Source organism: Somniosus microcephalus, chromosome 14, assembly GCF_052327205.1.
Source record: "Somniosus microcephalus isolate GS21.2 chromosome 14, FLI_Smic_1.0, whole genome shotgun sequence".
NCBI lineage: Eukaryota > Metazoa > Chordata > Chondrichthyes > Squaliformes > Somniosidae > Somniosus > Somniosus microcephalus.
The window spans coordinates 91,707,174-91,720,512 of record NC_141000.1 but is presented as its reverse complement, the minus strand read 5'-3'; the positions used below and the strand labels follow the sequence as shown (position 1 = coordinate 91,720,512).

The 13,339-nt window shown below is 45.0% G+C and overlaps 1 protein-coding gene across 1 annotated transcript in view; it reads left to right on the top strand.

The window, feature by feature from the left end:
* Positions 1-12,691, top strand: part of LOC147107695 (NXPE family member 3-like) — a 58,440-nt gene extending 45,749 nt beyond the window's left edge. Inside the window, exon 5 of the mRNA XM_086006920.1 lies at positions 10,482-12,691. Within this exon, the coding sequence (XP_085863046.1) occupies positions 10,482-11,023 (542 nt within the window). The 3' untranslated portion in view covers positions 11,024-12,691. The remainder of the gene's footprint in view (positions 1-10,481) is intronic.
* The last annotated feature ends 648 nt before the right edge of the window (positions 12,692-13,339 follow it).

The window sequence follows — 13,339 nt, the reverse complement described above, 5'->3', positions numbered from 1 at the left end:
AATGCTTTTGGGTCGAAGAGAATAATGATTAAACATGATCGGGGTAACTTTGACTTTGTGCGATAGTGTAAAGCGGCCGATAGTGAATGGCACATCTCTACCATTTTTATTTCCTCTGGGGGAGAAATTCATGTAGTTTGCGCCACATGCTAGCGCCACGAGATGGTGCTGAAATGCCGGTAGACGCTCTACCGCCAGCTGATGGTGGGTTCCAGCAGCATACGCCATATCTGAGTTGCTGGTAGCGCTGCCGCAAAATTCGCTCTCTGGGGACATTGCAATCACGGAGATCATGACGTCAGTGAGTGTGCAACGCTCACTTCACTTGACGCCCGATCGCCCAACTTTGTTTTGGCCATCGAACATACCGGCTGCAGAAAGCAATGACAGGTTGAGGTGGCGACAGCAGCAGGAAGCCGGCTCCAGCGACAATATTTAAAGGGATCATCTCCAATCACTCGCACCTGACAGGGCTTTGCAGTTTGAGTGGCTGTGTGCTACTTCCTGCAACTGCAAGAGTTTTCAAGGTTTGTTGGTATCAGTGAGTGTTCTGGCAAGTACAATACTCCATCATTATTTTTGAAATGCTTCAACCTACAAGACTTGCTCAAAGTCATGAGGGCTGTACTGGCAGTCGAACTCATTCCAGGATCTACGGCAGAGGGACCAGAGGCAGCGAACGTGTGCGCAGAGGGAGGAGGAGGGCAATCAGGGCTCTCAACAGGAGATCTTACCCTCCTAGGGTGTTCCGACAGCACTTTGCCTGCCTTCAATTAAGCGAGGTGAAGTGTCTTAGGATACTCCGCTTCCCCAAGGAGGTGGTCACAGAACTCTGGCATCTCCTGCAACCAGACCTCCAGCCTCAGACCAGGGCAACCACAGCTCTCCCAGTGACAGTCAAGGTCACCATGGCCCTCAGTATCTTCGCCAGCGGATCCTTCCAGTCTGCAGCAGGAGACATAGATAACATCTCACAGTTCGTCGTTCATCGCTGCATCCGGGAGATCACTGAGGCTCTCTACATCAGGAAACAAGACTACACTGACTTCCCAATCACCAGAGAGAAGCAGGATGAGTGTGCGTGTGGCTTTGCCAGAATAGCAGGCTTCCGCATGGGACAGGGCGCCATCGACTGTACCCACGTGGCTTTGCGGGCACCATATACCAATCCTGAGATCTTCCGTAAGCGCAAAGGCTACCACTCACTTAATTTGCAGTTAGTGTGCAACCACACAGTGAATCCTCAATGCCAATGGCCACTATCCTGGCAGCAGCCACGATGCCTTTATCCTGTGCCATACTGGTGTGCCAGCACTCTTCCAGCCACCACGTCAAGCTCGAGGGTGTCTGCTTGGAGACAAGGGCGATCCGCTCTCCACCTGGCTCATGACTCCTCTCTGCAAACTCAACACCCATGCCCAGTGCTCAATGACAGCCATGCTGCCACCAGGAACATCACCGAGCAGACCATCTACCTAGTGAAACAATGGTTCTGCTGCCTTGACCCTCCAGTACTCAGCTGAATGGGTATCGCATTTCGTGGTGGTTTGCTGCATGCTCCACAACTTGGCCATCATTTCGTGGTGGTTTGCTGCATGCTCCACAACTTGGCCATCATGAGGGTACAGCCCTTGCCACCAGGGATGGCAGGACCACCTCAAGAGGAGGAGGAGGGAGAGGAGGACGAGGAGGGGGAGGGCGCGAAGGAGGACGAACAGGAGGGAGGGAGGAGGCAGCGAGACAATCGGCCTTCCAGACGGGCTGTCAGTGACTGGCTCATCAGACTCCAATTCATATGAGTGAAACCCCAGATCCCTGTAGCTCACCAGATCCCCATCACACAATTCCTGTCTCATGCCATATCATAGCATCCTCCTGGATGCAAAGCTGAAATGAGAGACCCACAAAAGATTGCAAACACAATTAATAAATTTATCTATAATCATCTGACACAAATTTGCATGAACACTATTAACTAATCACCCTTGTGCAATCCCTTAGGCCGGAGTTATTACCTTTGAGACGGGTTGCGTGGGTGCGGGCCGTGTAGCGGGTTGGGAGTCCGAAGATGTGAACAGCGCGTTCGCCACTGCGACTTTATGTTAATGGGCCCTATTAAAGAGTCATGCGCATTTGCCAGCCCTATTAAATGGTGCGAGTATGATGATGTCATCGATGACACATTTCCAGTGGAGATATTTAAAGCAGCCTTGGCCACATCGCATTTGAAGGTTCATGTAGAAGTGTGGGGGGAGTATTGTAGAGGATTGGGTTATTGCTGCAAGTTATAAAAGACAGAGGGCTGCAGCCCGTTTTCAAGAACATAAGAAATAGGAGCAGGAGTAGGCCATTCGGCCCCTCGAGCCTGCTCCGCCATTCAATAAGATCATGGCTGATCTGGTCTTGGCCTCAACTCCACTTTCCTGCCCGCTCCCCATAACCCTTGACTCCCCTGTAGCTCAAATATCTGTCTATCTCCACCTTGAATATATAAAAGATGATCCAGCCTCCACAGCTCTCTGGGGTAAAGAATTCCAGAGATTCGCGACCTTTTGAGAGAAGAAATTTCTCCTCATCTCCTTCTTAAATGGGCGACCCCTTATCCTGAAACTATGCCCCCCTAGTTCAAGATCCCCCCACGATGGGAAACATCCTCTCAGCATCTACACTGTCAAGCCCCATCAGAATCTTATATGTTTCAATAAGATCACCTCTCATTCTTCTAAACTCCAATGAGTATAGGCCCAACCTGCTCAACCTTTCTTCATAAGACAACACTTTCATCTTTCATCTCAGGAATCAACCTGGTGAACCTTCTCTGAACCGCCTCCAATGCAAGTAAATCCCTCCTTAAATAAGGAGAACAAAACTGTACGCAGTACTCCAGGTGTGGTCTTACCAGCGCCCTGTAAAGTTGTAGCAAGACTTCCCTACTTTTATACTCCATCCCCCTTGCAATAAAGGCCAACATTCCATTTGCCTTCTTAATTACTTGCTGTACCTGCATGCTAACTTCATGTGTTTCATGTACGAGGACACCCAGATCCTTCTGTACCGCAGCATTCTGTAGTCTCTCTCCATTTAAATAATATTTTGTTTTTCTATTCTTCCTACCAAAGTGGATAACCTCATTATACTCCATCTGTCAAATTTTTGCCCACTCACTCAACCTATCTAAATCCATTTGCAGACTCTTTGGGCAGGATTTTCATTGGGTCGTGGAGGCGGGATTGGAGGCGTGTGGGGAGTTAAAATCTCAAAATCGGGGGGCACGAACCCATACCGCCCCCAACCTGCCTCCATGCCAGTTTCAAAGGAGGCGGATACCCGACCTGTGCTGGGACCCGCCTCCCCGAGGCAGGAAGGGGATTAGTGCCAATTAACTGCCTGTTAACAGGTAGTTAAAAGGCAGTTTTTAGCCTAATCCCTATTTTTATTGCTGAAGTGTGGGATTCCCAACGGCTCCAAACCACGGCAAGTTAGCGAGGTGGGCCGTCGGGCTGAAGGGCTTGGAGGGTTCGAGATGTCCAGTGTTCAGGTGAGTGATGGGTGCATGAGTTCAGAGGTAAGTGTGTTTGGTGTGTGTAAAGTGTTTAAAGAAGTTTTACCTTTACTTACCTTTACAGCCTTCCTTCCTTCAGGTCTCAGGAGTCCCTCATCTCACCGGCACAGAAAGCAAAATGGCCGTGAGCTGTCAAAAGTTGCAGCATTCAGCTTTCTGTGCTGGAGAGATCTCTAAGTCAGCCTGAGAGGAAGGAATTAACTTGGAGTTCAGATTGTCAGTGTTTGACAGCTTCAAACAGCTGTCAAACACTGATATTTCATCTGTCAAAAGCTTTTGACAGATGAAAAGTCAATCTGTGACGTCACCTGTTGCCGGGTGGCCCTTAATTGGCTGGGCGGGCTCAACAAGGTCAATCAAGTGAAAATCGCGTGGGTTGGCCACAACTCGATGGAGGTGGGACTACAAGCCCAAAAGTTGTAGTCCCGCCTCCTACACGCCTCCTCAATCAAAATCTAGCCCTTTGTGTCCTCCTCACAGCTTGCTTTCCCACCTATCTTTGCATTGTCAGCAAAGTTGGCTACAGTACACTCGGTCCCTTCATCCAAGTCATTAATATCGATTGTAAATAGTTGAGGCCCCAGCACTGAGCCTTGTGGCACCCCACTAGTTACAGTTTGCCAACCTGAAAATGACCCATTTATTCCGACTCTCTGTTTTCTGTTAGTTAGCCAATCCTCTATCCATGCTAATATATTACCCCCAACCCCATGAGCTGTTATCTTGTGCAGTAACCTTTTATGTGGCACCTTATTGAATGCCTTTTGGAAATCCAAATACACGACATCTACTGGCTCCGTTTGATCCACCCTGCTCGTTACATCCTCAAAGAACGCTAATAAATTTGTCAAACATGATTTCCCTTTCATAAAACCATGTTGACTCTGCTTGATTGTATTATGATTTTCTAAATGTCCTGCTATTACTCCCTTAATAATGGATTCCAGCATTTTCTCAATGACAGATGTTAGGCTAACTGGCTTATTGTTTCCTGCTTTCTGTCTCCCTCTTTTTTTGAAATGTGTTACATTTGCGGTTTTCCAATCCGCTGGGACCTTTCCAGAATCTAGGGAATTTTGGAAGATTACAACCAATGCATCCACTATCTCTGCAGCCATTTCTTTTATTACTCTAGGATGCAGGCCATCAGGTCCAGGGGACTTGTCAGCCTTTAGTCCCATTAGTTTGCCTAGTACTTTTTCTCTAGTGATAATAATTGTTTTAAGTTCCTCCCTCCCTTTTGCCCCTTGATTATTAGGATGCTTTTAGTGTCTTCTACCATGAAGACAGATACAAAATATTTGTTCAAAGTCTCTGCCATTTCCTTGTTTCCCATTAATAATTCCCCAGTCTCATCCTCTAAAGGACCAACGTTTACTTTAGCTACTCTCTTCCTTTTTATATACCTGTAGAAGCTCTTACTGTCTGTTTTTATATTTCTTGCTAGTTTACTCTCATAATCTATTTTCTCCCTCTTTATTAATTTTTTAGTCATCCTTTGCTGGTTTTTAAAAATTTCCCAATCTTCTGGCCTGCCACTAATCTTCACAACATTGTATGTCTTTTCTTTCAATTTGATAACATCCTTAACTTCCTTAGTTAGCTACGGATGGTTCATCCTTCTTGTAACGTCTTTCTTTCTCACTGTTTGTTGAGAGTTATGAAATATCTCCTTAAATGTCTGCCATTGCTTATCTACCGTCTTACCTTTTAATTTATTTTCCCAGTCCACTTTAGCCAACTCTGTCTTCATACCCTTGTAATTGCCTTTATTTAAGTTTAAAACACTAGCTTCAGACCCAAGTTTCTCATTCTTAAACTGAATGTGAAATTCTATCATGTTATGATCACTCTTCCCTAGAGGATCCTTTACTATGAGATCATTAATTAATCCTGTCTCATTACACATTACCAGATCTAAAATAGCCTGTTCCCTGGCTGGTTCCACAAAGTATTGTTCCAAGAAACCATCCTGAATACACTCATAGAATCATAGAAAGTTACAGCATGGAAGGAGGCCATTTCAGCCCATTGTGTCCGTGTCGGCCAACAAAGAGCTAGCCAGCCTAATCCCACTGGCCCCCAAGCTACCCTTTCCCCTTGGCCTTGCTGCAGCCCACTCGTCCCTGGTGCCTCACCCTGTGCAGATCCTGCTACTACACTAATCTCTAAAGAACACATAGTGCCAGTATCTGAGCTAGTGTCTGTGAGTGACAGATGCAGTGATGCGATGTCTTCTTCCTCCTCGCTCTCTGCAGTGCCCTCAGAGACATGCTGCTCAGGTGCTTGCTGATCATCTGAAAGCAGAAATGCACAAGAGGCGGGTTATGGTGAGGGGAGGTGGGGGCGGGAAGGCAGAAATGCATGCATACCACATGAGTAGATTGAAAGTGAGAAAATATTGTGGGCTGAGGGGGAAGTGGGATGTGAGAAGAAGGATTAGGAATGAACTACTGTTGTCCCCAAGGGGGTCAACGTCGCCGGTGGCCACGGTGCCCACAAACTGGCGCCCAATGATCTCCAGCATCGTGTCTCCAGCTGGCTCAGTTCTTCAATATTGGCTTGTCCCCAGCCTATCCGCTGCTGCTCCCGGCGATTGTGAGGGACCTTAGCCTGCAAGAGCAAGGGAAGTGTGTTAGTGAGTGTGGTGCAATGTGTTTAGAGGATGTGCCTGCCATAGTTTAGTAGCTGTCATTGTGTGCAAGATGTGAGTGTGTGTGTTGCTAGGTAGAGATTGTTGGTGGATGAGTGCTGGGGGTGTGGTGCATTGAGCAGTGTGTGAAGATTGTATTACAGATGGTGGTATGTAGCATTTGTTGAAGCCTTCACTCACCCTGACCACTGTGTGAGGTTTGTTAAACTTCTTCCTGCACTGGGTATGGGTCCTGGGGACCACTGTGCTGCCTGTGATGTGGTCTGCTATCTCCTTCCACATAGTGCAGCAGACTTGTGGTGAGGACCTCCTGCCAGTTGGCGGGTACAGGATCACCCACCTTCTCTCGACCGTGAAAACCATTGCCTCCAGAGCATCATCCAAGAACCTATGGGCGCTCTCCCTCCTTCTCCGGTCTGCCATGTTTCCATAGGATGTCTTCTAACTAGTGTTTGGTTTGCTGTTGGGGTAGCTGTACAGCCAACAATCCTGAGAATGAGGTGCTGCAGCATTCAATGAACCTCTCCTTAAAGTAGTGGCAAGAGCCTGTGGCAATCATTACTTGCAATTAGATTGCCCCCGATATTGGTCCAGCTTTTCAGTGTAACACCAATAAGCTTGAGTTTTTAGACCAGAATCATGACTGCAATCATATTAATGAGGAGTCAGCACAAATTTTGCGTGCATCCTAGGTGATTTTCAGGTGGCGCAGCTTAACCATTTTTAGTCTAAACACTGCCCATTTCTTGGCTATAACGAGTTATGGACCAGTCGGCTTAACATCGGTGATAGGAAAAATAATGGAATCCCTGCTAAAGGAGAAAATAGAAGAACATCTAGAAACCAAAAATATAATAATGAATAGTCAATATGGATTTCAAAAGGGAAAGTCTTGCTTGATCAACCTGATTGAATTTTTTGAAGAGGTAACAGAAAGAGTAGACAATGGTAATGCAATAGATGTAATTTATCTGGATTTTCAAAAAGTCTTCGATAAGGTACCCCATAATAGACTGATGAACAAGGTCAGAGAATGCAGAGTCAGGGGACAAGTAACAGAATGGATTGCTGGCTGGCTTTAGGACAGAAAGTAGAGAGTCAGAGTAAAGAGTAGCTATTCATAGTGGCAGAAGGTGGGTAGTGGTGTTCCACAAGGATCAGTGCTGGGACCACTGCTGTTCACAATTTACATTAACGAGTTAGACTTTGGAATCAAAAACAGAATTTCTAAATTTCCGGATGACACCTCCTTGAGAGCCCTGTTGGCCCTCCTACCTCTGGCCACATTTTCCACTCTTTCTCTATGCCTCAGTTGCCTCCGACGTTGGCTCCGACTGGCGAGGTCCAGTGCCAGTACAGCCCCCATGAAAGGATCCAAATATTGCACTTTCAAATCTCCCCTCAATGAAACTGAAGAATCTTTATGTGCCAGAACAATCGTTAAAATGCAAATCGTTCAAATCGCTCAAAAGGCCTCTTTGCCTATGTGAAACTAACAACGCAGCATTGTTGGCCAACGAAAACTAAACCGGATGTGGACGCCTTTAAATAGCGCTCGTCCGGGGGACATCCAACTGAAAGACGCCTCGTCTACCTGTCATTGTTAATGGCAGGCGCACAAGCAGGGGGCGAGAGGGAATTTTTCATCTGGGGTGCTGTGCACGGCAATGATGTCACGATCTCCAGGCGCAGGGGATCGCGGCGCAACATCTTACCACCGCAGCAAAACTCCTGCCGAATTTAGTGGAAGGCATTGATATTACCGTGCCCAGTTGCAAACCCATCTCTAACGGGAGACAAAAAGGAGCCCAATTTCTAGCCCAATATATCTGTGCGCACTTCCTGTCTATAAAACCTTACTTCCTGCTATCATATTTATGTAACACTTCTGTGTCAACTTTTTTCCATTATAAGTTCCTGTGTTCACAGATATAATAGAAACTGCCTATGCAAACGTGTTACGCTGTAATTACACCCTCCAACAAATGATGCTGCTGTAGAGCCTTAGTTTTGCATCTCCCAGCAACTCATCCTCTACTGTAGAGAAAGTCTTATGCTCCAACACCTATATTTCTACGCTTCCCAAAATGCTGTAGGTTTTGCAATTTGCTTATAACTAATATCAAATGAAAGTATTCTATAAAAATAGAAGGTATGACTTTAAAATGGGGGCTAAGTTAGCTCTTCACACATTGGTCAAACTATCGCCCACTTTCTAACTCCGCTTCACCTGAAGGCAACACATGGGGGATAATTTTAACCTAATCCACACGGCTAGGAAATTGACTTCAATGGAAAGTGAAATCGTGCATTGTGTAAAATAGCTGGCCGATCTGATCGTGTTAGTTTCCCTCTGGCAATGTCAACCAATATCTTATCAAAATCTTGCATATGCACTCCCTGTCCGACTAAACCAGTTCCTGTTGCCATGATGTTTTGTCATAGTTTTACCAGAGAATCATAGAATCTTACAAAACACGAGGAGACCAGTAGGCCTATCTGTGTTGACTTATTGGAAGAGCTATCCAATTAGTCCCACATCCCCCACTCTTTCCCTATAGCCCTGCAAATTGTTCCTTTTCAAGTATATATCCAATTCCCTTTTGAAAGTTACTACTGAATCTGCTTCCACCTCCTTTTCAGGCAATGCATTCCAAATCATAGCAACTCACTGCATAAGGAAATTCTCCTTATCTCCCCATTGGATCTTTTGCTAATTATTTTAAATCTGTGTCCACTGGTTACCGACCTATCCACCATTGGAAACAGTTTCCCTTTACTTACCCTATCAAAACCTGTCATAATGTTGAACACCTCTAATAAATTACCCCTTAACCGTCTCTGCTCTAAGGAGAACAATCCCAGCTTCTCTGGTATTTCCACATAACTGAAGTCCCCTGTCCCTGGTACCATTCTTGTAAATCTCCTCTATACCCATTCAAAGGTCTTGACATCCTATAGTGTGCTGCCGAGAATTTTTTTTTATATTCGTTTATGGGGATGTAGGCGTCGCTGGCGAGGCCAGCATTTATTGCCCATCCCTAATTGCCCTTGAGAAGGTGGTGGTGAGCCACCTTCTTGAACCTCTGCAGTCCGTGTGGTGAAGGTACTCCCACAGTGCTGTTAGGTAGGGAGTTCCAGGATTTTGAACCAGCGACGATGAAGGATCGGCGATACACTTCTAAGTTCCCATGCACTTGCTGCCCTTGTCCTCTTTGGCCACAATACACTAGCTGAGGCCTAACCTGTGTTTTATAAAGGTTTAGCATAACTTCCTTGCTTTTGTACTCTCTGCCTCTGTTTATAAAACCAAGGATCCTGTATGCTTTTTTAACAGCTTTATCAACCTGTTCTGCCACTTTGAAAGATTTGTGTATGTGAACCACCAGGTCTCTGTTTCTGCACCCTCTCTAAATTTGTGCCATTTAGTTTATATTGCTTCTCCTCATTCTACGTAAAAACTGACTTACAGGAATGATATAATTCTGAGCCTGTAATCGACAGATTGAGAAATAAGTTTAATTACAAGGGGGGCGTGTTTGATAAATTAATATTAAGAAGAATCCTAGAATCTTTCCTTGTATCTCCGTATAATAGATTATGAAGAGAACTCTCAAAAGCCACATTAAAAGGTTTGGATTAAAGTTAAAACAGGGACAGTGTCTCTTGTTCACACTGTGTATCACAAATAAATGTGGAGATGAGTTCTTGACAGGCAATGTTAAATGAGGAAATCGGGAGTGACAGGAACCAATATCTCTCCTTTAGCCTCTGTAATAAATACAGAAAATTGGTATCTTTAAGGAGGATGTTATTTGCATGCCTTTACGGAACAGACGGAGGTCGTACAGCATCACTGTAAAGTCCCTTAGTAGAGAGGAGATGCGGGAGATGAAGCCATTATTACTCACTGGAGTTGATAGATAAGAGCACAGAATTTTGCTTTGTCATATGAATGTATGATGAATGGTCATTTGCTTGAGCAGGGTGAGTAGGAAGTTACATTCTACCTGCTGGAAAGTCTTTTCTGTGTCTAGCGAGAGCATCAGGGTGAGTGTGCTTGTGGTGATACAATGATGCAGCATGGTGTGAGGGCATTACCATCGTTGTATGAAGCAGATTTGGTCTGGGCAGAGTAGGATGGGAGATGTAGCTCCATTTTGATGTCCTGAGGTTCAATTGATATGCCTTCCTACTTTATTCCTGTTAATTATTATCTGCAATAAATATGACACAGCATCATGAATAATGTGGTATCTGTTTTAGGTCTCAGGAAGTTTGATCTTGGTAATTCTCAAAAGACCGGCCCTCATCTCGCTTTGGATATGGACAACAAGATCAAGGTGGTATATTATCCCCATGGCAAACCAATCCGAATCCATCCCATTTCGAGTCAGGACCTGCCATTCATTGCAAATAAACTGGATGAAATTAAAGGAGGAAAGAGCACAGTTATAGCCTTCACCATATGGTGCCATTTCAACACTTTTCCAGTAGAACCATACATCCGAAGGCTACAGAACATCCGGAGGTCAATTCTACGATTGCTGGATAGGAGTCCAGATACACTGATTGTAATAAAGACTGCCAATGTCCAGGCACTTCCACGGGAAGTCAGTTTCTACAACAGCGACTGGTACTCCAATCAGCTTGATTTAGTGCTGAGAAAGATGTTCACAGGCATCAACGTGGCATTTGTGGATGCGTGGGAAATGACGATAGCACATTACCTGCCACATGAGCTGCACCCACAGAGAGTCATTATAAAGAATGAAGTAGATGTGTTTCTTTCATATGTATGTCCTTAGAAAAAGGGGTAAATGCTGTTTTAGATCTGTTTCAACCAGTTTCCGGCAATCACAAAATATTAAAATGATTTTAAGTACTAAAAAAACTAACAATGTATTCAGAAATCTAAGGTTTATGGAACTGCCTTAAATTAATATGCACAGCAGTTATTTCCACAAGGGTTCTCTCATGGTGGCAGAAATGCCAATGAGGGCCCACCATGCATATGGGATAGAATCATAGTCCCAGTACCGACCCCTGGGGAACACCACTGTATACCTTCATCCAGTTCGAAAAACAACCATTCACCACTACTCTCTGTTTCCTGTCACTTAACCAATTTCGTATCCAGGCTGCCACTGTCCCTTTTATTCCATGGGCTTCAACTTTGCTGACAAGCCTATTATCTGACACTTTATCAAATGCCTTTTGGAAGTCTATGTATACCACATCAACTGCATTGCCCTCATCAACCCTCTCTGTTACCTCATCAAAAAATTCAATCAAGTTAGTTAAACACGATTTGCCTTTAACAAATCCATGCTGGCATTCCTCAATTAATCCACACTTGTCCAAGTGACTGTTAATTTTGTCCCGGATTATCGTTTCTAAAAGCTTCCCCACTACCGAGGTTAAACTGACTGGCCTGTAGTTGCTGGGTTTATCCTTACACCCTTTTTTTAACAAGGGTGTAACATTTGCAATTCTCTAGTCCTCTGTCACCACCCCTGTACCTAAGGAGGATTGGAAGATTATGGCCAATACCGCCGCAATTTCCACCTTAACTTCCCTCAGCATCCTAGGATGTAGCCCATCTGGTCCTGGTGACTTATCTATTTTAAGTACAGCCAGCCTTTCTAGTACCTTCTCTTTATCAATTTTTATTCCATCCAGTATCTCAACTACCTCCTCTTTCACTATGACATAGTCATAGAGTCATAATGGCACAGAAGGAGGCCATTCAGCCCATCGAGTCCATGCCGGCTCTCTGTAGAGCAATCCAGTCAGTCCCATTCCCCAGCTCTATCCCCATAGCCCTGCAAGTTTATTTCCCTCAAGTGCCTTTCCAGTCTCCCCTTGAAAATATTGAGTGTGTCCACTTCCACCACTTCCGTCGGCAGCGAATTCTAGGTCCTCACCACTCACTGCGTAAAAAACTTTTTCCTCACGTCCCCCCTGTATCTCTTGCCCAAAACCTTAAATCCGTTGATAAGTTAGATTAATCATATACTGCCTTACAAATGCCTTGCAAGGCATGATGGACTAGTTGACATGGGTTAAAAGTTTAAATGTAAAAAAAACTGATGCAGGACTATTGGAATGCAGTAGAAGTAGATAAGAAGGAACAGAAGGAGCAGAATGTTCTACTCCCTAACCACACTCAAGGTGACATAAGATAACTGGTGTAGCAGTCTCATGGTCACTATCTGTTGAAAGTTCGCCCACTTATGTCTATACAAAATGTGAAACTTAAGCAAAACTCTGTAAAAAAACAAGTAACTCACGGAACACGTGATCGCCTAGTTTCCTGTTTTCCCATGACTTGCAGTGTATGAAAATGTATAAATGTTGTAGCTCCGTGGGTCTCGGGGCTCACTCTTGGGAAGGCATACTTGTGTGCAGACACAAAGGGTTTCTCAGAGTGAGTCCAGGTACCGGATTACCTTAATAAAACTACTTATTTTACAGTTTCTGACTTTGTGTATTACTGAGAAAGTGATAGACTGACCGGCGTGTTTAGTCTCCTAAAGCAGCGAACCCTGATCCCCCAAGGTAGGGGTAGATCCTCCTCATTGACGGCGAGGAGTTAACAATTCTGGCGACGAGGATGGGATTCCAAACCACTTCGGTCTAAATCACTGCGGTCTAGGCTGACGAGTCGCTTTCAGACGACTGAGCAACTAAGTGGCCACAGGTAAGATTTTTACCTTTTTGCTTTGTCTGTTACGAAGTGACTTGGCGCATTCGCTTGTGATCTTGGCCTTGTGCCGACGGAATCCTTTAGGTAGGAATTCGGGAGATAACACTTTCTCAAAGTCAGACTAAATGTTAGGTTAAAGTCCTTTGGGTTCGAGTCCCATAAATAAAGAAGGTTCGAGTCCTTCGAGGAAAGGGTTAGGCACATTAAACCGGTTCGAGTCCGGAGAACTAAATCAAGTACGTACTAAGAGTGGGGAAAATGGGGGCAGGAAATAGTAAATTGACGGAGATCGGGGGTCCGAAAACTCCGTTGGATATAATAATTGAACAAAATAAGAACGAAGGAAAGATGGTGATTAACTATTGTAAGAAATGGGCTAAAGGGAAGACAGGCTGGCCACAAACAGGGACCTTTG